Source organism: Clupea harengus, chromosome 11, assembly GCF_900700415.2.
Source record: "Clupea harengus chromosome 11, Ch_v2.0.2, whole genome shotgun sequence".
Taxonomy (NCBI): Eukaryota; Metazoa; Chordata; class Actinopteri; order Clupeiformes; family Clupeidae; genus Clupea; species Clupea harengus.
In genome coordinates this window covers 9,636,601-9,662,920 of record NC_045162.1, presented here as the reverse complement: position 1 = coordinate 9,662,920, position 26,320 = coordinate 9,636,601, and the positions used below count along the sequence as shown (strand labels likewise).

Genomic DNA, 26,320 nt, shown 5'->3' with positions numbered 1-26,320 from the left:
AAGTGGGCGAGAAAACAGCGGGATGAAAGGAGGTGAAGTCAGGCTACGGCTATAATGCTGTGTCACTCGGAGCAAGCGAGGAGGAGGAGAGGGCGATGTGTGTGTGAGGGCATCTGTAAAAGCAGGGTAGAGTGAGTGGTGTGTGTGTGTGTGAGGGGGGGGTCTGAATGAGAGGATGATTGTAGGAAAACTGAAGCTCTGGCTGCGGTGAAAGTGCAGCAGATGAAGGCTCATCGAGCTGTGAGCTCCATGCAGAGGCCTGGAGGGCGTTCCAGCCCAGTTAGAGCTGTCAGGTCAGGTCAAAAGTTTAGATCTATCTAAAGATAGTGTTCCTTGGCCACACTGGTAAAAGTAGCAGAATTGATGTTCAACTCTGCTATGCTTACTGGCCAACTCCGCCTTATGGAGGGTATCCCTCAAGGACCAGAGTTGCAACCTGGCCCAATAAACTTACAGCACATTCCGCTCCGCTCGAAAACAAAACACCAAACTCAACTTCATCTTTCACTTCACTCTGGCAGAGAGATTACGAGGAGAGCGAGAGAGATGTAACCAGGCCTGCCAAAGCAGCATGACTTCACCACACTGTACACACAACTGGGCAAACACACTCACACATGGAGTGTGAACCTACAACTCATTTGTAATGAGCCCGCAAGAGGACATAGACAAGCACATAACACACACACACACACACATAGTCTTGGAGCAAGGGGAGAGGGAGAGATGGATGAAGGATAAAGAAAGCTGAAGAAACAGTGATTTAGTTGAAAAAAAGGACGCAAGAAAAACAGATTTGTAAAAAGTTATTCAGATTTATTTGAAGTGCATCTGTTAAAACCACCAGTTCAAAATGTGAACATTAAAATGAAGACAGACAAAAGGTCAACACACATGAGAGATGAGGAAACATAAAAACGAGGGTTAAGGTCACTGGTGGTCGCAGACCGCAGGGCTCCATAGCTGTACACCATCACCAGAGGTCAAACATGACCATCGACTCCTGCAGTGGACCGTCAAAGACCGCTCACAGCATCCAGAGGTGCAGGTCAAAGACCGCTCACAGCATCCAGAGGTGGACCGTCAAAGACCGCTCACAGCATCCAGAGGTGGACCGTCAAAGACCGCTCACAGCATCCAGAGGTGCAGGCTGTTTGGGATGTTGGCTATTTATTTATTTATGGTTTCCTGTGACTTTTTCCCAGAGATTTCACATTGCAAATCATTTCCTTAAAGGGTAAAGACAACTACAAACAAACAAACCAATACAGACAGGACAACTGTGATAAAGTTCTCTGCTGAAAAACTCTTAATATGTAATCATTAGTTACACAAGAAAGATGTCTTTAAAAAAAAAAATAATAAAAAAAAATATATATCATAGTAAAAAAAAAAATAGTTCCAGCAGCTTTGCTGCTCGGACCTCCGATGCTAATATTAACATTAAAAATGACCCATGATAAAAAGGCAAGATGGAAGACGAGGCTCAGTGGCGCAGACGAGTGCGCCGCGAGGACCGAGAGATGGGCGTGGTCACTTTGGGAGTCTCACTTTCCTCCATAACAGCATCTGCAGAAAAATAAACAAGAACAAATACATGAAGACAGCACATTTACATAAAATTTTTTTTTTTTTTTTTAAAAATGGAAATGCGCCCAGCTGTGATGGGTGCTTCTAAAGCATTGTCATCTCACCCTCCTCTTCCTCATCGCTGCTGAAGACGATGACCTTACGAGGGCGTCGGCCTGTCTTTTGTTTAGGGGTCACAAGGTCACTTTCCTCCGGAATAGTGGATTTAACCCGACCTGTGAGACAATGATAAGGGTAAAGAAAGGGTGAGTGATAAAAACAGACAGATCTCATGGCAAAGGCTTGAGGAAAATGAGGAAAGATGTGTTGGCAGGACTCGTGTTTACTCAGGGAAACAAATGTGTTCTCATTAGCATCTGGTGGGCCTGTGCAAGTGCAGCTCTGCTGGCCGTACCTGCACTGCTTGCAGGCTAAAGTGGGAATGTGAGCACGTGTGTGTGTGTGTGTGTACCTCTGGTCTTGCGAGTGCTGCGTGGGGGTGCTGGGGTTTTGACTAGCTGCGTCTGGCTTTGCTCTTCACTCTGAGCCTCAAGCTCCTCATTCTCTACATTCTCCAGACCTTTGGTGTGGACCGCCGTCAGCTTCTTCTCAAACTCCTCCACCTGAGCCTGCGCACACACACACACACACACACACACACACACACACACACACACACACACACACACACACACACACACACACACACACACACACACACACACACACACACACACACACACACACACACACACACGTTAGGATCCATCAGTAGGCAAAGAGCACCAACTCCACAGAGAAGGTTTTTTTTTTTTTTTCAATAACTACATGTAAACAGTAGATGTTGCGAGTTCAGAATTTGTTATGTCGATCAAAACTAAACTAGTTTATTTTCAGGTCTATGGTTGCTAAGCAGAACAGCTTGACAGTTTTTGATGGCATCAAATTAGAATATTTTAGTTTCAAGAGCAAGCGTGTCACGAAGTTGCGATTGTAGCCTGCACAATGGCAGAAGGGTAGGTTTCGGATTCAACATCTATTCATGTTGAATTTAGTTGCCAGGGTGACATCCTGCTAACGCTACTGCTTATTAACATAACATGATTACAGAAGGTGACAGCAGCCAGGCCTTGAGGGTCTTCCACTGAAAAAAAACCTATACATCCATAAAATAATGTTTTCAACTTTGTCGTCTCATCTCCTCCAGCACGGCCACTGATGCCCCAACCTTGTGCATCAACACATGAACCCTTCAGCTATTCAGCGTTTCAAAAGCATCTCATCATAAGTTAGGGTGTGTGAAACGCAGGGGCTCTGCCTCTCTGTGGTCCACTGCAGAGTGATCTTTTGTGTGTGTGTGTGTGTGTGTGTGGGGGGGGGGGGGGGGGAGGCGTCACCTTGAACAGGGGTTTGGCTCCTCGGCGCAGCTTGGCGGTGATGGACAGGAGGGGCTGGTAGACGCCGGCCTCAGTGAGCTTGTCGCTGTAGCACTCCCAGCACTCCTGCAGCCGCTTGAAGCCCCGTTCACACATGGAGAGCAGGGAGAGGGACATGGCCAGATCCGCCCACTGGCGCTCAGTCCTGACACACACAAAGGGCAGAGGGGTCAAAGGTTAACGTCCGCAGGGCGTCTGAACGACAGAGAGACAACAAAGAAAAGAGCGTGGTCTCTGCCATCTTTGATAAGGGGGAAATAAAAATGGCCCACTGACTTTAAAAGGAGCGCATGTCGAATAGCTAACCAAACTGAAGCACTGGTTCCTATAACAAAGAGTAGCGCAGGTACTTCATGTACCATCAGTAGCTAGTACTCATGCTAGTAGTCCCTAGCAGTAGTAAATCAAGACTTGAAATACAAGAAAAAGTTAAATAAAAGTCTATGGACCTTGTGGTATAGGGATTAGTAGTAGTCCCAATTCTAGTGTTTTTGCCAAGTGTTTGAGGCTGTGTGGCTCTGAGCCATAACTGGGCTCCTCATGCAGATGGGCTGCATGATTTCCAGTAATCCTGGTCCTCAAGAGGCCAACACTCACTGCAGCGGGGGGTGGGGATCATGGGAGATGTAGTTTCTGACCCACTTCTCAGCAGCGAGAGGATCTTACAGAGTCACGACCACACACACACACACACACACACACACACACACACACACACACACACACACACACACACACACACACACACACACACACACACACACACACACACACACACACACACACACACACACACACACACACACACACACACACACACACACACACGAATTGAGGAGCCGAAAGAATGAGAAGTGTGGGTGGGGAATCTTTGACGAAGGAACAGAGAAGCGACAGACAGAAAGAAGAGGTGGGTTTTAACCAACTTTGCCGTTCTGAAGCGCTGACAGAGTTTCTCCACCAGGCTCTCCGTCTGCTTCTCCTTGGTTATGTAAGAGAACAGTTGCCTGAGCAGAGAGAGAGAGGAAAAAAGAAAAAGGGGATTATTTATATATTGAAATGAAATGCAAAGTGCACTAATTAACAAAATTATGCAGAAAAATTGTCTCCAGCCCAACAAACAGAACAGATCTACACACAAACAGAAGTACACAGACACACAAACAGATGTACACAGACACACAAACAGATCTACAGACACACAGATGATTTTGTGGACACAATGAGTGGGTGAGTGACTGACTTCATGATGGTGTTGAAGTCCTCCTCCTTCATACCCCTCTCTGGGTCAGAAAGGCGGCTGATGATGTCAGGCAGCAGGTTATAAATGGCGTTGTCCTGGACATTACACAGAAGGAAAGAAATCAGACCCATCACACCACTCTACTGAGATGTCACATCTCATTATGCTGGCTGGTTCAGGAACATAAATAAATAAATAAATAAATAAATAAATAATAAAAAGGAAAACTAACCAACAATTAAAAGAAAATAGAGTACATAGAATAGCAGTCGTAATAGTGCCTCCTATAGCTTTTACACTATATAAATAAAATCGAATTGAACGGAATAGTTTTGGATAAGACGATATTGATTACGTTTTTGTTAGGGGAAAGAATTCAGATCATGACATGTACATCCTGAGCTAATCGAACCATAACGGCTTCCTGCTGGCCTGGACGCAGAGTCCACTTGCTCTGGTATGGATGGTGTATATTCTGGAGGTGACCTCATCGTTTAAATGTAGCATAACAACAGCAGTGATGCCAACAACTGACAATAACGGCAAAAAACAGATCACATGGCCCCCGTCCACATTGTCAAAGTCAGTCTTGATCTACAAACACTGACTGATACGGATACTGATACTGATGACATGTATTATCTATGCATCTGCTGAAAGAATAAGTGTAAATGTGAAATGCCATCAGGTTGGTCCGAATGCAGAGCCAGGCAGCGGTCTGGGGTGCGTACCTTGTTGGAGAGCTCGTTGAAGAAATTGATTGCCAGGCTGGCGATGTGCGGCTCCGGGTCCAGCAGAAGCACGGCCACCTCGCTCACCTGACCTTTGACCTTCATGACGTCCTTCAGCACCAGTTGCGTGAGGACTGTGATGGCCGTCAGCCTGACCGAGGCGTTCTCGTCACTCAACCTGCGTCATGAGACACACAGCAACACCAAAACACATGTTTTTAAAGTTCAAAGACACAATGAAACAGAGCTGAAGGAGACAATATGACAGCAGTTTATAAATAACCAAAATGTTTCAAAGGCATTAAGTAATATGCTGAAGGATTTCCCCCCGGCTGTGATGTTCATATTGATTAATGACTTACTGCAATATTTCAAAGATCACTCCAAAATCTATATTATGAACATCATTCAATAATCATAGTGTATGTGTGTGCTTCTACTCTTCATGTAAGGGTGGAAGTGTGCTTGTACACGTGTTAGAGCCAGTGGGCAAAACCCACCCGCCTCCCACTGGGGTTAGTGATCAGAAAGGCGGCTACGCAGAGGGTAATACGGACACCGCTGTTCAGGTCAGGGGGGCAACCGCCATGGGTAATTATTCCTCTACAAAAGCAGCACAATCAGGCCCACCAGGGACCCCTTACACTGCCCTGTGGCCCCCCAGGAGCAATCGCCAGCAGCAATGAGAACCATAATCAGCCATCATTGTCATGCACACAATTGGTTTCTGCCATTAAAGAAGGGGATGGAAGAGAGGATAGCTTTACAGCCACGTTGGCGGAGAAAAGAATGGGTGGCCCAGCAGGGAGGGAGGGGGGAGGATGTGGAGTTTTTTTTTCTTTTCTTTGATGGTAGGGGGGGGGGTCAGGGCGCTTCAGAGAGGATTTGTGTGGTGAGCGTGTTGTCAAGGTAACGGGACCGTGTCTTGCAGAGAGGAAAAGTTAAGGTGTGCTGCCCGGTCCCTGTAGAGGCTTTTTTTTGTCAGTGGAGAGGAGTGCTCAATACCATTCTCTTCTAGGTTCATCTCTTCTGTGTACCAAATACTACAGCAGTTAACTGGAGCACATCTCCAATAGAAACCGTAACCATGTTAAAATGCCCATTCTAACCAACATCTGGGCATTTTAAATGTAACCGTCCAAACGGTTGCATAATCACAAAATGATGTTCATCCATATATGAAGATAAAGATACTGCCCTCTGCTGGACATAGGGAACAGGTAAGACACCACAGAGAAACCGGCCACCATGCGAGCATGATGTGCCGTCCGCATTGAAAGTATATGGACAGCTGTTCAGCCACAGTCTCCTATTAAATCCATGGGCATTAATGGGGAGCTACCTCACTACTCTACTCAGTTTTCTGTAGACATAGGAAAGGCCTCCCCTCAGGTACATTGGTGAAGTTGAGTGTTGATTAGGAGCGATTAGGCACTACAAGTCAGCCAACACGTTTTAAGGATGTCTGAGGTCATCAACACCAATCTCAATTACCCACTCCTATGGCTATCACGCCAGTGTCCACACACACACGAAAAGGTTGCACTACTTTCCCCAGATACATTTTCCATTTCTGTAGCCTTACGGTCAGCCAACCAACAACCAAATAACCATTCATTTTCAAATATCAAAAATGGTTAATATGCACACCCCTACTTTTAAGCAGGAAAGTTTGACTACAAGTTTGTGGATAATTATGGGTGTTGTTGTCTCATAACCTAGCACAGAGGTTGGGAATTCTCACCTGGCATAGAGGTTGGGAGTCCAGGGTTCCAGAATGTTTGGGAAGCGCACAGTGAGGTCGCCGAGGGCAACGATTGTGTTGGACCTCACAATGGGTAGGGGGGATTTCTCCAGGATGGTGAAGAGGAGACGGATGTGCTCCTTACAAGCAGCAGGGCTACACACACACACACACACACACACTTTATTAACACATGGACAAAACACTAAAGGGAAAACATTAAATGTCTTTTGAAGTTGAACATTCTCAGGGACCTAGCTGGTAATGGAATACATTTTTTTTATCTCCATCACCACAGCTCGCAGAGCTCTCCGGCAGGCACGGTGTTGTCATGGTTACCTGATCATCATGTACTGGGAGAGAGCGAGGCAGGCTGCGGCGGTGAGCTGAGGATGGGCGTAACGGCCTGGTGAGCTGCAAACCCTCACCAGCAGCGGCACAAACACACACAGCAGATTCTCCTCTGAGAGAGAGAGAGACAGGAGATGGGATAGTGCTCCATTATCAAACTGGTACAGCCAATCAGTGTTCCAACATTCCTACGTGTTATACAGATTTGTACCGCCATTGTCATTGCCCACTGGGTCAGACATTTAAGAGGAGTAATAAAGCTATATATTAATAAAGTTATAAAGTAATTAGTCTTTGAGTGGCCCTTAGAGCATGCTGGACTTCGGAAGGGTAAACTCAGTGGTGTGGTGTGGTCTCATTACCAGGACACAACACACTTTACATTGGGGATCCAGGCTTACCTGCCAGCAGCTCCGACTCACAGATCTTGCGGATCAGCTCGGCCTCTGTGTCCTCCGCCGAGGCGCCAACCAAGCCAAGCTCCTCCTCCACACTGTCATTGCCGTCTTGCTGTGGGGTCAACCAATGAGAAGCCATGAAAGCTACAGGCAGCATAGTTGCCAAAATGAGCCGTCTAAATGATCACAAGTCATGAACACCCATACAGGTCTATGTTCTCTACATTGACATATTCAATAACCTAATTCAGCCACCTCACGTACGTACTGCAGGAACACTGAAAGGATGACTATTTTCACTACTAGGGGCACTGACCTTAGACTTGCTGGTGGGTCCCTTCTCCTCCTTCTCCTCCCTCTCTCCTCTCCTCCTGCGGAGCTCGGCGCTCACGCTGCGCTCCAGGTGAGACACCTGCCAGAAGGTCACGCCCCCACACAGAGCCAGCAGCTGGGCCAGAGACACACAGCTCACTGCACAGGGAGAGGATGGAGGGGGGTAGATACAGGGGAACAACAAGAGCTTAGAGATTTATCCATGATGGCCAGAGACACAGCTCACTGCACAGGGGGGTGGGGGGAGAGAGAGATGCATCAATGTTCTGAGGGCTTTATGCTTTTCTACGTGCACTTATTTGACCAAGTGCTACTGATACGCCCTGTAAGATCTGAAAATACACAAATGCAACAACTTTTGCCAGCTAACTTTAACACACGAACACCTATGCCTGATCCAATTTCATGAGACGTCAATTGCCTGAAGACATACTTATTGTTTACTGATGAGGTCATGCAAAATAACTAGAGGGTCTGTTCACCTTGTTGTCCCGGTTCCTTCAGGTCCTGGGAGGAACCCTGTGATTGGATAGTCTCCTCCATCTGTGATTGCGCAACAACTGTATCGTCTGATTGGCTTATTGGTCCAGCCTCAGTGGCCTGCTCCAATAGCAGGCGAGCGGAGCGCTGGAGAAGGTGGCCACACAGCTGGTCAGGTGACTCGGCCAGGAAGTAGATGAGACGCACGGCCTGCTCCATGAAGGTCTGCCAGTGGGGGTCGGAGAGCACAACCCCTAAACAAGAGAACGAGAGAGTTAAGAACTACATCTACCATCATGCCATGCAAATGAGTGCTGTGAGGAAAGAAAAAAAAAAAAAACATAACTAGAACTGCATTCAAGGAATTATGGTGGTACCACGAAGGTGGCGTGTGTGCGTGTGTACGTGCATGGGTGGGTGTGTGTATATATACCATCAGCGATGGCCTGGGTGAGGCAGCTGAAGAGCTGGTGATCCTGAGGCAGCCTGAAAGGGGCTCCTTTGGACAGCTGAAACAGGTTTACATGCACTCAGTTAAGTCACTTGCACTGACAATTCAAACTACTGGTATTCTGGCAGACTTGCTGCCGATTGATGTATAGGTCTAAACACAAATGTAATGTTAGCCACCAACACACTTCTGGTTGAATGAATTTCTCTATCCTGGGTTAAATGTACTAAACACATTGACATGGGCCAACATAGCAGAAATGATAAAGTGCGTGTGCATACCCTAATCTGATCGGTGATGTTGCAGATGGTGATGACCGTGTCTCTGGCCAGCAGGTAATCCTCCGTTACAGACTCCCCCAGAGCCACTGAGCAGAGTGTGTCCAGGTTACTGAGGACCACCTCTCTCTCCGCCCTAGTGCGCACGCACACACACACAAAACAAGCAAACAAAAAAACACATCATGTTGACCGGCCTTTTTGAAAAATAACCGTACGTAAACGTACATATCAGCAACTGTAGGGAATATATGGCAAAAAAAAAGTATTGTAAAATCTATATCAATAAATACCTAACCAAGGCACTTAATACACGCAATAAAACATTAAAAAAAAAAAAAATCTAAACCTTTTTGTGGGGCCACCTTATTAAAAACCATGTGTGTGAGGGGTAAGGGTATGTGTGTGTGTGTGTGTGTGTGTGTGTGTGTGAGCGTGATCTGACTAACGCTGCAGCCGAAAGGAGCAGTGCAGCACATATCCTTTAGATTGGTTTTAACCACGCACCAGTATTCATGAGGCGCCGTGGGTGGTTCCCTCCAGCCGTGTGTTTTCAAAACGCTGTGAACAGGGCCATGGGAGGCAGAGCAAGATGAGCCAACAGGCTGACATCTGTCTTTCCTTCCTTCTCCATCTCTTTCGCTCGCCTTTTTTTTTTTTTAAACATACAAGCTCCCATAGGATTGCAATCTGTGTTGGCTGAGCATTCTTACAGGGCAGTGAAGGTCATGAAAAAATAATTTGTTTCGTGCGCCAAGCCCATCGCCATACCGAGGCACTGAACTTTGCCGTTCATTGCTAATGGAATTCTCGGGGAAACGAGTCTCCATATCTACTGGCGCGCACAAAGCCAGCACCTCTCTTTATGCATCCTAGTTGGAAATAGGGGCCTTTCTTCATGAAAGCACGTCTTTAAAAATGAAGTAAGCAGTGAATTAGCGCTGCTTTGAAGAAAAGCACCACGCAACGGGAGGAGAGGGAACAACCACCTTTGATTCAAATGGGCTTGTATTCGCTTTAATGTTCGAGCGGGGGGGAAAGCAGGACGCCATCAAAAGGACTATTAACAATGGTGGCCTCACCGTGCGGCCATGCCCAGCAGCAGGACGGCAGCGCGCCTGTGCAGGGCTGTGGTCTCCCGCTTGCCGGAGAACCTCTCCCACAGCGCCTGCACCACAGACACCTGCAGAGCAGTCTCATTGCTGAAGAACTCCTGCACCTGTGGAGAGAAGACAGAAAAAGAAAAAAAAGAAAAGGTTGTTGGTCAATTTGAGGGGGAGTGTTTATCAATATGGATTTTCTAGGCTTTTCCACATTTAGTAGACACTTTTGTCCAAAGCGACTTACAAGGGAGAGAACAGTCAAGCTAAGAGCAATAAAAACCTGGTGTAACAATACATACTACTTTACATAAGAAATAGAAAAACAACATAGAAAGAAAAAGAAGTGCAGGAATGTAACTGCTGAAGTGCTAGTTAAGCACTAGTCAAGGTGCCAGTTAGCTTCCATCAAATTAAGGCAGCAGTTGGCCGTTTGTGGCATGTCTAGTAGTTTGTGCACCTGACGCTTTAAGCAAAAAAAGTACATTATCAAAATGCTAAACAAATGAGACAGTGGCAAGTTCTTAGCCACCCCCCCTCCCTCCCCCAATACAAGAAACGCCTTCCTGCCACTATGAACATGCGGCCTCTACTCACAATCTCCTCCAGACACTGGATGGTTCCCAGAGAGGCGTCCACCATCAGCTCGGACAGGCTGTCCACCAGAGTCTGCGCTTTGGCCCTGAGAGACAGCAGTAGGAGGATGGGTAAATAAAGATAGGGCAAGAGCGGGTAGAGAAGAACAATACCAGTCCATCACTAACATGTTTTTGCAACATTGGCCTATATCCTAAGCTGACCAGGATTAGTAAGTGCCAAAACACCAGGATGAGTTCACCCTCCAAACAGGTGCTGACCCTACAAAACCAGGCCAATATGGAGATAATTTCACCCGACATGTGTAAAGCACAGATATTAAAACCAAAAATGCTCATACTTTGGATTTCCCAGCATATTAGCATTTATAGGTTCAAAATAATAATAATAATAATAATAATAATAATAATACTACGAATCCATGCATAAATTACCCATGTCTGCAACAGTCATATTTAACTGAGTTTTTCCATTCTGTGACATTCAATTAATTCTGTGATGCTGGGCAATTCGTGTGACACCAACAATTAAACAGCCATTTAAGAGGAAAGGGGCTTAGAGAAATCACCACATAACAATTATCATTGGATTTACTCTTGACTTCTTCCGGGGTTGGGGCAGAGGTTTCCCCCTGCCATCACCACAGGCATAGAGGGGCCACGCAGTAAGACAGAGTACAAAGGATAACACTTGTGCATTATCATAATTGCCTTTCAGAACAGTCAAATACCCTTCGTAAAATCATAAAAGAAAAACAGGACAAAATGCCACAAGTGTCTGTTCGTTAACTGATGTGGTGGGGGAGAAAAGCAATGAGAAAGGTGAGGTAGTTAAAAGGAAAGCACTTTGGGTACAACCATTTCTGTCATCTGGGAACGATTTGTGAAGTCATTATCGATTCGTTTGTGTGTGTGTGTGTGTGTGTGTGTGTGTGTTGAAACTGGCTAAAGGATTCTCAGAGTAGTTACCCTCAGATTAAGGAAAGCTCATAGCTCAATGAATTCCACAGAAAACAGAGTCTCAACCTGCACACACACACACACACACACACACACACTATAAGTCCCACCCTGTCTCCTTCTCCGTATCTCTTTACAGGTGGAGGAAGGTGTTTGGAGCAGGACTGGATCTGATGTAGGCAGGCCCTTACAGCAGAGCAGCAAAACTCCGCTGCTCTGCCAAGATTACCGGCCAACGTGAGTGCAGGAGAGCCCAGTCCCTGATTCAGAGAGCTCGTATTCGCCTTGGTGTCATCACTGGGTAACAAATACTAGATATCATTTTCAGTTTCTTTAGACTTTTTATGCATATTTCTCCCACTTGGTTTTGGATCGTACATGCTGGCACACCAGAAAGGCTGGCATTGCAGTAGCAGTACACACAAATGTTCATTAACCGTCGCTCTTGAATGTCTCCCAAGATTTACCACTTCAAACCCTGTGTGAGCGTGACCCTTCCCTTGCTTTGTGCGAGCGAGCGTGCGTGCGTGTCTACACAGAACTGAACTCTTACCTGGTGTTGTCTCCCTGAGGATTGAGGTAGAGGCGCCTGTAGGCCTGCACCACTGCGTCCTTCACCGCGGTGTCCGTGGACCAGACCAGCGGCAGCATCTTCCTCACACCCGACAGCGAGTTGGCAACGCTGAACTCATACGCAGTCACACAGAACTGCATGGCCTCTTGAACCACTGGGACACACAAGAGAAGGGTTTCTACTCGTCTTACACGGACAGCAGACACACACACACCCCTCAAACCCTTACTCTTGCACAGATCACTTTCGAACATCATCAGAACCAAGCACTTCAACTAAGCACTTTTTTACAGCAAATTTCCAGGAGAATCAGATATCAGCTGATGGAAAGATCAGGTGAAAAAAGCAATGCACAGATGTGCAACTCCTCGGGTGTTAAAACTTCCCATCCCATCCCAGCTAAGCTCAGCGGGACCCCCTCTCACCTGTGGTGGTCTTCCAGTAGAGCATGTTGTTGATGATGGCAATGGCCCTCTCCACCTGCAGGGCGAAGCCCTCCGTGTCCCTCAGGTACTGCACCAGCATCTCCTGCTTCTTCAGCTCGCCCTCGTCCACCCCGTCCTTGGCCCTCTCCGCGCCCTGGCCCTCCTCGGAGGAGGGGGGAGGAGGCAGCTGAGCCGCATCCTGGGGCTGCTCATCCTCATCCTCTGACCCTGTAGCGACAGAGGAGGAAGGGATGACCATCTACACGATACAAATGACTACAGACATTAGTTTTGCAGGGCCAGCGACTTCAGCACTAGTGATGAGAGTTTAACATCTGGAGGCAACGCTGTGGTATTGTGGACTTAAGGCATGTCAAAAACACCAACAAGGGGTACATTTACGCAATATTGCTTTCAGATCAGGTGACACCCAGGCCTACAGTTCATCCAGGGCCGACCTGAAGAGGGGCATCAAAAAGGCCAAGCACAGCTACAAGCCAAAGATTGAGGAGCACTTCAAAAACAACTCAGACCTCAACGCATGTGGCAAGGCATCCAGGCCATAACGGACTATAAACCCACCAACACCTCCCCCCAAACTGGCGAAGCATCATTCCCTGATGAGCTTAAGAGCTTTTATGCACGCTTCGACAGGGACAACCAGGAGGCGGCCATCAAGGCTGTGCTCACTACAGACAACCAACCTCTCACACTCTCCTCCACCGATGTATGTGCTGCACTGAGCAGGACTAATGCACGAAAGGCTGCTGGCCCTGATGGCATCCCTGGACGGGTGCTCAGGGCCTGTGCGACATGACAGCTTGACTGACATATTCAACATGTCACTGGCTCAAGCAGCTGTCCCCACGTGCTTCAAAACCACCTCCATCGTGCCGGTGCCAAAGCACTCCAAGGCAGCGAGCCTCAATGACTTTCACCCAGTTGCACTCACTCCAACCATCATGAAGTGCTTCGAGAGGCTGGTCCTGGCTCATCTCAAAACATGTCTACCACCCACACTGGACCCCCTCCAATTCGCCTACCGCCAGAATAGGAGCACGGAGGATGCCATCTCCACGGCACTACACTCCGCCCTTTCCCACCTGGACAACAGTAACACATACGCGAGACTGTTGTTCATAGACAGCTCTGCATTTAACACCATAATCCCCTCCAAACTGATCACAAAGCTCAGTGATCTGGGCATCAACACCTCCCTCAGTAACTGGATTCTGGACTTCCTAACCAACAGACCTCAGTCTGTCAGGTTAGACAACCACACCTCCTCAACCCTCATCCTGAACACTGGTGTTCCACAGGGCTGCGTGCTGAGCCCTCTCCTCTACTCCCTCTTCACCTACGCCTGCACAGCTGTACATGGTTCTAATACCATTGTAAAGTTTGCAGACGACACAACGGTGATTGGCCTCATCAACAACAACGATGAGTCGGCCTACAGGGAAGAGGTCCAGCACCTGGCAGTGTGGTGTGCTAACAACAACCTGGCTCTCAACACCATGAAAACCAAGGAGCTAATTGTGGACTTCAGGAGGACCAAAGGTGGCGCACACACCCCGATCTGTATCAACGGGACGGAGGTGGAGCGTGTCGCCAGCTTTAAATTCCTGGGTGTCCACATCTCCGAGGACCTCTCTTGGACCCTCAACACCTCAACCTTAGTCAAGAAGGCTCACCAGCGTCTCTTCTTCCTGAGGAGATTGAAGGCGGCAAATCTATCTCCTCAGATTCTGGTGAACTTCTACCGCTGCACTATTGAGAGCATCCTCACCAACTGCATCTCAGTCTGGTATGGAAGCTGCTCTGTTGCGGACCGCAAAACTCTCCAGAGGGTAGTGAAAACTGCCCAACGCATCACTGGTTCCCCACTCCCCACCATCGAGGCTGTCCAGCGCAAAAGATGTCTGCGGAAAGCGCGCAGCATCGAGAAGGACCGCTCCCATCCCAACCACAGACTGTTTGCCCTCCTCCCCTCAGGGAGGCGCTACAGGGCCCTCCGTTCCCAGACCAGCAGGCTCAGGAACAGCTTCTTCCCTGCGGCTGTCACCCTGCATCACGGTGAAAGCCCCCCTGGCTACCCCCTCACATTCCTTCCTACAGTGACTGTATTCCCCCCTCTACCCTGGCCTGACTGCCACACACCTCCCCCCAGCCACTGAACATTTGCACTAAAACTGTTCAATTGTTTATATCTATTTATTTAATATTGTTGTCCATATCCACCGTATTTATATCTTATCATGTCTCCTACCTCATTTATAACTTCTACTGCCACTTTCACCTGTACTTCACCTGCACATTACATATATCTATATCACATCTGCACTAATCACAATTATTGCTGCTTACTGTTCATATCCTATACTGTATATATTCTATTTGTCTATTTTTATATTACCACTTTGCACATACTCTGCACTCTTCTGATTTTGCACTTCTGGTTAGATGCTAACCGCATTTCGTTGCCTCAGTACTTGTACTCTGTGCAATGACAATAAAGTTGAATCTAATCTAAAAAAAATTGACAAGCTTTTCCTCCAAGACCACATTGTTAGGGTCACACAGCAGGGAGAGCACCGACTTACGGGCTGAGCTTCAGTGACATTACTACCTGTGGCTAATTGGTAAAAGCACACCAGCCCTGGCATGCTGGCACACAATTAGATCAGGCCACCAGTGGGAGCAGAGGTCTACTGTCTCTGGATTAGTGGCCACACCTGTGTGTGACCTGAAGAGAAGCCTTGGCATTTGGATTTGAGACCTCCATGTGTTTTGGGATTACCACCAACCAAAGGAAAACCTGAACTAAACCAATAATGACGCTTAAGATGGCCATAGTTTGCGTCTGGAGATACAGAGTCAGCGGGCAGGGAGTGCGATCAAAGCCATCAGTTAAGTGACCACTGTGAGAATTCAGCCAGGCTGACAGACACACACACACACACACACACACAGTAGGTTCTACTACCTCGTTCTCACACCACATAGGGATAGTGAGTAGGATGAGCGGTTAGGTTTCTTTCCCATTGTTTTGTTAAAGTTGCGGACGAGGAGGGCTGTTAAAACCTCTAGACCATGGGTCGGCAACAGGCGGCCCGCGGGTAAATTGTGGCCCGCCAGTTAATTTTGAGCCCGTCAAATTATTCCGATCGTAGCAGTTTTTTTTAAAGAGACAGTTTTTATACTACAACATTAATTCATGAAATAATACCCCGCTAACGGTTAGATTAACATTTTACTTTTATTTTGAAACCGGAAACTGGGTTTCCTGTCATTGACTTTTCTGAAGTTTTTTATCGCTACATCTCACTACTGACAGATCGCCTGAGGAGAAACAGTGTGTTTTACAGTTATGGCTAGTAATCCTAAACGCCCGCGTCTATTCTCACTGGATGAGACAGTATTTATGTGCACCAACGATGACGAGCCACCACGTATTAGAAATAGTAATATTATCTAGCATCCTCCTGTTTGTTCTGGCAAGGCAACCCTCTCGTAACGTCTTCGTATGGCTGTCACAGAGAAGTGTCGGTTGGTTTATAACTAGCATCTCTGAATTGACATCGCTAGATCAATGAAATATAAATGGATCGTAAACCCATGACACTTTTATTGGGGGACTTTTGTAGGACGTTCAATAAAGCGAATTTTAACGTTACCTCACTCATAGAAATGACAAGTCACTTTGTTACTACAAAGCAAGCACCGGTGTCAGTCAGTGAGAGCTGTTTTTGTGCACCAATAATGACAACGTGGGTAATCGGCTGTGTTTTCTGTTTGTGGAAGTCAGAAAAAACGTCTTTTAAAATTTGTATCGTCATCTCGTTTTGTAAGACTATTTTGCCAGCTAACCTGCTAGCTACCTTGTCTGAGGTAATGTTAGTCGATAGCGTGCTATTGAGTGCACCAGCCTCATCACTCCTTAAATTGAAGAGACATAGCTAGATCATTGACATTGTACCCTTTGCAAACCACAACAACTTTGTTGCAGATGAGACACATGGGCTTTCCATTAGTGAAGCCGGGTAAGATGAAGGCAAAGTTTAAGAGGCTCTGTTGTCGTTGTCAACTTTCCTCTTCAGACCTTTTGACAAAGACATTGTATGCTAATTTCTCTCTGCACGCTATTTTCCCAAACAATAAACATTGTAAGGAGGTGCGTCAACCAACTATTTCGAAATAAAAGTAGTCTAAGATGGACTCTATGTAGTAGCCTAGGTCTAATTAGGAGGCTCAATGTTGAAAAAAACTTCGTCATTGCTATTATTCACAATAGGCAAGGCTATATTGACAGGGGGTTAAGACAGAGTTCGTTAAAATAATTAAATTATTCAAACAGACAACCAATGGGCTCATTCACATGGTTTATTATCATTAGTTATTTGTAGTAGACCTATCCATTCTCCATGTAGGCCTAGTTGTTGCGAGTGCACCTATCGCAGCGTCTTAATATGCAGTAACCCAGACTTTGGCCCGCCACCTAGTGGCGAGGAAAAATACTGGCCCGCGGCCCAAGTTACTTGCCGACCCCTGCTCTAGACAATGCAATTTAGCCGCTAAGCTCTGGGACCTCTCCCCGGTCAGTAACAAAATCCATGTAGCCCCCCATTTCGACATGGTTTGTAAATAGATTCACCACACTACGTAAATGCCATTCCTATGGCGAGTCAGTTACTGACCAAGCCCACTAGCACCCCCCCACCCCTGCTAGTACAAAACTAAGCACGCCGTTTATAGACTGGCCGTTTAAAACTTTTCGTTCATTGATTTATCAAGAAACAGGAAGAACTATGGCTCAAACCATGCCACCTAACTACTGAAGATCCTACTGCCCATCTCAGCCATGTTTTAGTGTCTCCACTCACCTTTAAACAGATGGCCCAGGGCGTCCATCACTGCCTGGGTGTTCAGGGTGGAGAGGCCAGAGAAGAACTTGGAGTCTGGGAAACGGCCGTGGGCCTGAATACACGCACGCACTGCCTGCCTGCAATACAAGATACAAGCATTATGAAATATGACGACACTCTGCAAGGGCCAAGCTTCACACTGCCGCCATACCTATTCATTCCTCTCTAAATGGTCAGTATTAACTCCTTAATGGGGAAGGCACTGCTGCTTGAGATATAAATCAACTGGACTGTTCTTGGAAAACAAAATGATGTGTCTTATGTGTGTGTCTTACCATTTAAGCTTGTAGTGTTGTTTGGGTGATAACCATTTTCTCATGATGGTCACAGTGTGCTTACCTATACTTGTTGTCTCTGAGGAGCTGGGCAATTTGGATGGCAGTGTCTCGGTCGCTGCCCTCATCTTCTCCAGTGACCTCCTCCTCCTCATCCCACTCCTCCTCACTGTCGGGTTCCAGGTGGGCTCTGGCCGTCTGTAGAAGCTCTGGCTCCATCGCAGACCACAATTCAGCAGCCGAGATCACAGCAACTGCACGAACACACACACACAGCCATGAGCCAATCTGTAATAAGTGTTTAATCTGTAACAGTGGCGTGCTTTTTTGAGAAGTCATCTCCCTCAGATTAAGGAAAGCTCATAGCTCAATGAATTTGAATTCCACAGAAAACAGAGTCTCAACCTGCACGCACGCACACACACACACACACACTATAAGTCCCACCCTGTCTCCTTCTCCGTATCTCTTTACAGGAAGGTGTTTGGAGCAGGACTGGATCTGATGTAGGCAGGCCCTTACAGCAGAGCAGCAAAACTCCGCTGCTCTGCCAAGATTACCAGCCAACGTGAGTGCAGGAGAGCCCAGTCCCTGTTTCAGAGAGCTCGTATTCGCCTTGGTGTCATCACTGGGTAAAATAAATACTCCATACAAGGAGTATGAAAACAGATGAAGGAACGGCCTTACCCGGCGACTTCTCCGCCATCTTGTCCTTCATCTCTTTCAGTTTGGCAGCTTCTTTCTCCAAGGGCTTCTTCAGGTCTGCACTGCTGAGCTGCACAGAAGAAACAAAAGGAGAAAAAAGCGGCACCTCTTTAATACTTAACCTAAACCACAGACTCTTAACACCATGAAAACCACAAAACCATGAAAACCCAGCAAACAGGTCCAATAACACCCCAACTTTAAAATGCCTTAAAATGTAGGTTTGACATGATCAGACCACAGGCAGTTCTCTCCCAAGTAAACTGCATGGCGTTTATACCTTGCCGCTGTAGGGGTTGTGTGCAATGAAGGCTGCCAGCAGCTGGATGGCGCTCTTGCACACGTTGACAGACTTGTCACCCAGACGGCCCACAGCCAGCTCCATCACCTCGGTGTAGCGGCACAACGGCAGAGCCTGAGGCGAAGAGATGAGCAAACCATGCATGACCAACATGGCAATATCATGAGCCAAGACTAGATTTCTCAGTAGTCGCGCATTGAAATTACACAACTAAACTTGCGCCCACACACACACAACCGATTCCTAAACTCTACCTGCAAACAATAGTTAGTAGTAGTTAGGAAAAGTCCACTGAAACCACACAAATGAAACCATGGCTTTAATGATACCGTGCTCCATTAATACTTCAGGCATCAGGGCAGCCATGCACTGAGACAGACATGCCTACCTTGCTGTTGACGATGCGCGCGTAGACCTGTAGGACGTGCGTGCGCACGTTGGAGTGGGCGTCATGCATGTGCTCCTGCAGCGTGTCCAGGAAGCGGTCGCGGTCGGCCCGAGCGGAATCCTCCAGACGGTCTCCGGTCAGAATGCGCACCAGCACCTCTCCGAGAATCTCACACACAGCAACGCGCATACTGGCGCTCTGCAGAGAGAAGGCTTAGTGTGAGCTGCTGGTGGTGGGCAACAACAATTAAATACTGCCGTTAAAAGCCAACCAGTAAAAAGTAAAGTTCATTGGATGACAGATATTTACAGAACCTGGCAATATTTAACTGGCACAAAAACTGACAAAGAAACGTGTGCATATCTGTGAGGGTAGTACAGGTCAATGACTATAATAGTAAAATATATTTAAGGGGTGGGAATTGCCAGAAGGGCGATACAGTCCTGATATTTGAGCTTTAACACAATATTATTGTGATTCTTTATATTTCATGATACAAAGTATTGCGATTCAATTCTTTAATTTACTGCAATTTATTTGTCCCATGTATTACATTTCGGATATTGAGAGTTTCTGTAGCCATCTTGGTGCGTTACATTTGTTTGACTGATCACGCACGAGATATATTGTGAGACTACACTGTATCGATTTTTCTCCCACCTCTAGTTAAAGTTAATTCTGGCAAAAAGTTGTTGTGGATTACGAACCCTAAGGTTTTTCTGAGCAAACACACAACAGACAGCTAGAGGAACATGGGGAGCTATTTGATGAAGTGTATTGGATGAGAATTGCGACCTCGAACTGTAATGGTGTGTGTGTGTGTGTGTGTGTGTGTGTGTGTGTGTGTGTGTGTGTGTGTGTGTGTGCATACCTCTTTCTCCAGGTGTGAGAGTATGACACTGATGTTGGGGATCATGAGTTCAGGCACCAGGGTGCTGAGCTCAGACAGGAAGCTGGAGAAGGCCTTCACCCCAGAGCCCTCTCTGCTCAGCTCCTCACTGGACTTCTGACCAATCTCCCTTTGGTACAAAGAAATATGCATCAGCATGACACATCTGCATTGAGCAGCTTGCGGTCGTCTGCCGAGAGTGCGGCAGAATCGACCATGGGGGGGGCAGATACACCGACAGGGTACTAAAGAAATATGCCACAGCATGTAAATCTGCATTAAGCTGGAGCCAGAAGTGTCTTAGCTCATGACATAAGCTCAACTTTACCTCATGATCTCTCCCGCGATGGCTTTAACTCCAAACTCAGTGCTCCAGGTAGCTACAGCCTGCGCACACACCCCAGCCAGCTGCTCAAAGTGCTGGAGGAGCTGGATCACCTTCACGCGTGCTCCTGTAATGGAAAACACAACCCATAGCATTTATTTATTATTATTATTATTGCTGCTGCTGCAGAGACACTGACTCAGCTTGCAGTACCGAAATGGACATCTGTACCTCTACTTTACTGCATGTATATCAGGGTTTCCATTAAGGGTTTTTTTCTGGCCTGGTGTCCAGAAGAATTAATTGTAACGGAGACGTTTCAATAACATCTTACTATATAACGTACAGCTAACAAAGAAATGACGTCCTTTTTGGATGCTTGAAACTAAAGAACCAGACCAGATATAAAACTATACAAAGAAACTTAAGTGTAGCTTTTAAAAACACACACTTTTCTAGCATTCAAAGATAAAAAGAACAAAACAAAAATGCACTGCTTACTATTGCTAACGAATTAACGGCTAACAGAATCCCTGACACATATGTAAGGGATGTATAGTGTAATACAAATGTATAGTGCGCCAGTCAGTATATGAAAATAATTCCCGATAGGACCCCGACGCAGAGGGGAGCCTTGATTCGTTCTGAAGGGAGTGGTCAGTGGACACTTTTTCAACTCTTTGAAAGCCAACTGCAAAGCTTCTGATCATTGCTGATTGCCCTCAGATTACCAAAGAACAAAATCAATACTGATTGGCTGTCACAGAGAGAGTCATGATGCCATGCTTACTGACACACACACACACAGACAGACACACACAAATGTCAGCAGTTCCCTTGTCTCCCACTCACGACTCAAAGAGAGAGTGTCTTATTAAGGGTAGCTGCCAGTTTACTTTAGGTGGACCCTTACAGCAGAGAAGCAAACCTTCGCTTCCCTGCCAAGATTACCCACCAATCAGAAAGCAGGACTACATGACCCCTCAGCCAATTAGCTCAAGTGTGCCTGGTCTCATCATTGGGCATGAACAACATCTGTACAAGTACACCACTACCACTATCTTTCTTAATATAAATTTGACCAGGCAAAACAAATAAAATCCAAACGAATTACCGGCTAACGGAATGCCTGACGCATATGTCTGTATACTGACCCAGCATGTGGTTGTATTTCTTGATCATGACCCCAATTATGTGTATGATTAAGTCTCTGGTAGGTTTGCTCTTCACGTGGCTGATGGTAGGATTCTCCAGAAGCTTATAGCAACAGCACGTCACGCAGCTACACACACACACAAAAAAAGGCAATAGATATTAACATCCGAGAGGATAATACAGGAAAGAGCATTGTGTTATAAGATTTCACAATATATATAATTATTAGAGATGGGAGGGAAAATAAAAAAAATATTGTGATGCTACACTGTATCGATGTATTTATTTTGTCACGATATCAACATAAAGCGATGGCAATCTAGCCTGGATACCAGACCGAACTTAGCCCCGCCCACAACATTTGAAGTCGGGAAGTTCGGTCTGGCATTACTCCATTGGGGAGAAATGATCTACGGACAGAAATTGCCGGACCAATCAAATTGTCAAGGCGGGCTTTATACGGTGATGGACAGATGATCAACAGTAACGTAATCAACCACGTCATCAACACACAGGTTGAATTCGTTTTCAACAAACATGGCTGCCGCTGGAGAGCTGAAATGTATAGATTCGAGTCCATTTAGACATTGACAGTGCATTCATTTTGAAAGAGGAACAGAGAAACACGATCAAGGCATGTCAATCGAAAAGATGTTTTTGCCTTCCTTCCTACGGGATCCGGTAAAAGTTTAATTTATCAGCTGGCCCTGGTCACATACTACGTTGTTCTGATTGGTTGTAGGTAACCAATTGAGCGAAGAGGCCTTTTTTCTCCCGGTTCGGTTGAAACACGCCCTATAATCACAGCCCAATGGAGCGATATCAGACTCATATTCTGACTAGAATTATGAGTATGACATCGTCAGGCTAATGGCAATCACCACAATATTTATTCCCAGTACAGGAAACAATATATGGGAGATATAAATTGCGATGTATCGCAGACTCGAATTGCAATACTAGCTGTATCGTAAAATGTAAAGAATCCCAATGATATCGTCCCATGGCCAAACTATTGTGATGGTACTGTTCCCACCCCTAATGAGTATACAGGCAACAAGCAGAACAGACCTGACAAACTCCTCCTCCACCAGTGACAGGCTCCAGAGGGAGCGGATGTCCAGCTGCAGGAGCTGAGAGAGACACTGCAGCACCACCTCCCTCTCCGACTCCCACTGCATCAGGCCCTCGCCGCCTTTATTCTTCTTACCACCCTGCAATCGCACACAAACACACAAAGATGAGTGCATGCACGCGCACATACACCTGTACATAAAAACATCTGCTCCGCTCAATCCTTTATACCTTGTCCTATATTAGGTCAGCTCTTTGAAAGCCAACTGCAAAGATTCTGATCATTGCCGATTGCCCTCAGATTACCAAAGAACAAAATCAATACTGATTGGCTGTCACAGAGAGAGTCATGATTCCATGCTTACTGACACACACACACACACACACACACACACACACACAATGTAAGCAGTTCCCTAGTCTCCCACTCACGACTCAAAGAGAGTGTCTCGTTTAGGGTAGCTGCCAGTTTTCTTTAGGTGGACCCTTACAGCAGAGAAGCAAACCTTCGCTTCCCTGCCAAGATTACCCACCAATCAGAAAGCAGGACTACATGACCCCTCAGCCAATTAGCTCAAGTGTGCCTGGTCTCATCATTGGGCACGAACAGCATCTGCTAACCAGGTCATGTACAAGTACACCACACAAGAAGGTTGTGCACCACACAGGACTGGTTTACCTTGACTGGGGCAGTGACAATACTCTGCCTGTAAGAATCACTCTCCAGGGTCTCGGTTAACTTGCAGAGCAGGAAGACGCCCATCTTAACAGCGTTGAGCTGCAGCTTGCGGTCGTCGGATGAGAGAGCGCCAGAATCGAGCATAGAGGGCAGGGATACCGACAGGCCTCTGACCACTACCAAAATGGTGCAGGGGGAGGGAACATTTAGTTTTATATTTATATTACACAACGACGGTAGTGGTCCTTACTAAGAGTCTGGTAAACTGACCTTGTATAAGTAATTCCAAAGTTTCCTCCTTCATTGCCACGTCCAGAGTTCGCCAGTGCCTGCAGAACAGTTTAACGTTTTAATACCTTATTCCATGTTTCGTCAAAGGCAGCTTTTCCCCTTTACATCAAATATACAAAATGATGTAGGTACAAGTACTCACTGTAACACGCTGTATGTTGTGTCGAAATGCTCGAGGATACTCAGTGGGCCCTGGTTACGCAGAGCAAGTTTAAATCCTGGTTTTCAAAGACACAAGACAACGCGTTCAGGAGGATAATAGAACATCACTTTGCCAATGGGCCAGAAAGTGTATTTGAATGGTAGTCAGTTGATGCTTACTGTTGAGATGAGATGGCAGCTCTTTTGGAGTTAAAACATCTTGAACCACGTACTGGCCCACACCACCCGCCTTGACGAGGTCATCCACGCTGACCGGTAAATTGAAGTCCCACGACATCGCAGCTGGCTATAAAAATGGCATGTAGTTATGGCTAATGTGGCTATTTGTTTCTACTATGAAACTGTATGGAGACAACACTGCTTGTGCTCGAGCAAGCAGTCTAGGTAGTAACTAGCTTTTCCGTTTTTAGGTTAGGCAACGTTGTTGGTTTGTTATACAGGGCACGTAGCTAGATTTGTATGGACTTGTTATCTGAGTGAAAACCAAAACAAAAGCGGAGACCAGTTTCAATGTAGCATGAGAGCCTCTGAGCACGCACTGAATTTGAAATAAAACGACATAAAAAATGTGTCAATTTGTAAGGCAAACTGTTTCACATAACTAACTGCAAGAAATACGAAAAAGCTCCCAGTGTGTATTCAATAAGTAACGTTTGTATTAGCAGCATTTGTCGCTAACGTTACATTAGAAACGCACGTAGCTAGAAGGCAGTTAGCTAAAGTTAACATTAGCCATCTCTTCCTGCGGTTTGAAAACACACGCGGCAGGGAATCAACTAAGACCAACATTAGTCATGCCACACCAACAATGTGAAATCAAAAACAGTTTACTCACCATCCACAACTCGGCTGATTTACTTAACCTAAACAAAAATTTAAAAGACGCTCTTAAAATGATCCTCACAAACACTGCGACGGAAACTAAATAAGCGAACGGTTCACAGCTTTGAATTTCCCAAGCAAGCCCGCCAAAGGATGTACGTCATAACCACACCTCCCTAATTCCTAGTCACGAAGAGCACCTATTTTTCCACTAGGTGGCACTTTTCGACAAAAAAATCCTAGAGCCTAAAAATGTCTTCTGGGTGTACCTGTTCACAGCATGTCCAGAAACTCATGAAATATTTTGGAAAATGCAGTTGCATGTACCCTCAAATCTGCCCGACTTGGAGTCTATTTGTGTTAGAAATTGATCAGTATGTGACATACGGATACATTTAACACCATCTTTACACAGGCCTAGCAGTTGTACATTTACAGTTTTTTTTACAAGACTTTCGAGGGTGTGGTATTTAATTCCACCGTCTAACATTTTTAAATGCACTGGGGTAAAAACCGACCGAGTACACACCATGAAAACAAGGGGTATGATAGCAAAGTCTGCACATTGTGCGTGCCATAGGCTACAGTGTTATGTGGGATGCCTTGCTGAGACACATGGGGTTAATTTAAAGGCGAAGCCAGTAATTCTAAAGCAATAGTTAGCTCTCATTAAAGTGTGATGGAACTGCATATTGATGTTATCCTGTTCTGATTTGGTTGTTGCATGGTGGTTCTTGAGTGAGCATAGAAATGCTCATATGGGGGACTGATGGAACTGCAAAATAGTCTCCTAAGACCCAACTCTTCAGAGAGCACCTCCCTTCCTTAACTGGCACTTCGACTAGTGCCTAACTTGCACTTACAGCAGTTACATTCCTGCACTTCTTTTTCTTTCTTATGTAAAGTAGTATTTATTGTTACACCAGGGTTCTAATGCCCGTAGCTTGACTGTTCTCTCCCTTGTACGTCGCTTTGGACAAAAGCATCTGCTAAATGTAAATGTAAATGCCTCACTGAGACCTGAACAATTAGCATGTGAACCCCTTTCCGCCCAGATAGCCTCTTTCCTGCTATCATCTTTTGTCCTCTGGTATCACCCCCCCCCCCCCCCCCACCCCCCCACAGGTGTATCCCCTCCACCTCACTGTCATCCTGCCCTCCCCTCCTATTCTACCTGACTGAATGGTATAAATGCCAACATATTCTACAATCAGGTAGGCCATTCTCTGAGCACCAGCTGAGAGAGGGTCTTCACGCTGAAATAAACTCCAGGAATCCTGACTGCGTCCTCCGGTCCGTTCTTCAACTTTGGTGAGCTCATTTAGATTCTAACAAGTGAGTACACTAAAAAAAACTCCAGTGTTCCTACACAGTCCTGTCACTGTTAATGGGAAACAAACATAATGGCTCCAACCAAGCCATAAACAATTCCACACTTCATGGAGCTGCTTCAGGAGCATGGAAGGGAGGGTGTCATTTGATTAGATGTTGAACTTAAATATCAACCTTTCGACAGAATCAGACTAGGTCTTTAAATGGACACAAATTAAGCCCCCCCCGCCTTTAGAGGGCCATGTTTCTTCTATTCACACCTCCACCCCACACACACACACACAAACACGCACACCCTGTGATTAAGCATGTACTTAACGTCTACATG

The 26,320-nt window shown here is 46.2% G+C and overlaps 1 protein-coding gene and 4 non-coding genes across 5 annotated transcripts; all 5 read right to left on the bottom strand.

Moving 5' to 3' along the window:
* Nucleotides 1-795: 795 nt before the first annotated feature.
* On the bottom strand, nt 796-24,784 carry ncapd2 (non-SMC condensin I complex, subunit D2). The gene is made up of 32 exons (XM_012829172.2): nt 24,674-24,784; nt 23,998-24,124; nt 23,819-23,894; nt 23,656-23,714; nt 23,386-23,561; nt 22,704-22,846; nt 21,632-21,759; nt 20,481-20,604; nt 20,135-20,282; nt 19,264-19,461; nt 18,855-18,989; nt 18,557-18,644; nt 17,934-18,123; nt 17,553-17,671; nt 12,670-12,897; nt 12,224-12,398; nt 10,712-10,796; nt 10,097-10,233; nt 9,018-9,150; nt 8,719-8,794; nt 8,288-8,539; nt 7,789-7,943; nt 7,476-7,584; nt 7,063-7,186; nt 6,724-6,879; nt 4,980-5,157; nt 4,249-4,343; nt 3,932-4,012; nt 2,967-3,150; nt 2,042-2,198; nt 1,695-1,805; nt 796-1,569 (listed from the first exon to the last, which is right to left on the bottom strand). Exons 1-32 carry the CDS (start codon nt 24,674-24,676, stop codon nt 1,487-1,489), a joined length of 4,233 nt encoding a protein of 1,410 aa, XP_012684626.2. The 5' UTR covers nt 24,677-24,784; the 3' UTR covers nt 796-1,486.
* On the bottom strand, nt 11,677-11,973 carry LOC116222572. The gene has a single exon (XR_004164733.1). It is a non-coding gene; the product is annotated as a small nucleolar RNA U85 (small nucleolar RNA).
* On the bottom strand, nt 18,209-18,503 carry LOC116222575. The gene has a single exon (XR_004164736.1). It is a non-coding gene; the product is annotated as a small nucleolar RNA U85 (small nucleolar RNA).
* Nucleotides 21,195-21,501, bottom strand: LOC116222573. Its single transcript, XR_004164734.1, has one exon. It is a non-coding gene; the product is annotated as a small nucleolar RNA U85 (small nucleolar RNA).
* Nucleotides 22,999-23,308, bottom strand: LOC116222574. The gene has a single exon (XR_004164735.1). It is a non-coding gene; the product is annotated as a small nucleolar RNA U85 (small nucleolar RNA).
* Nucleotides 24,785-26,320: the final 1,536 nt, after the last annotated feature.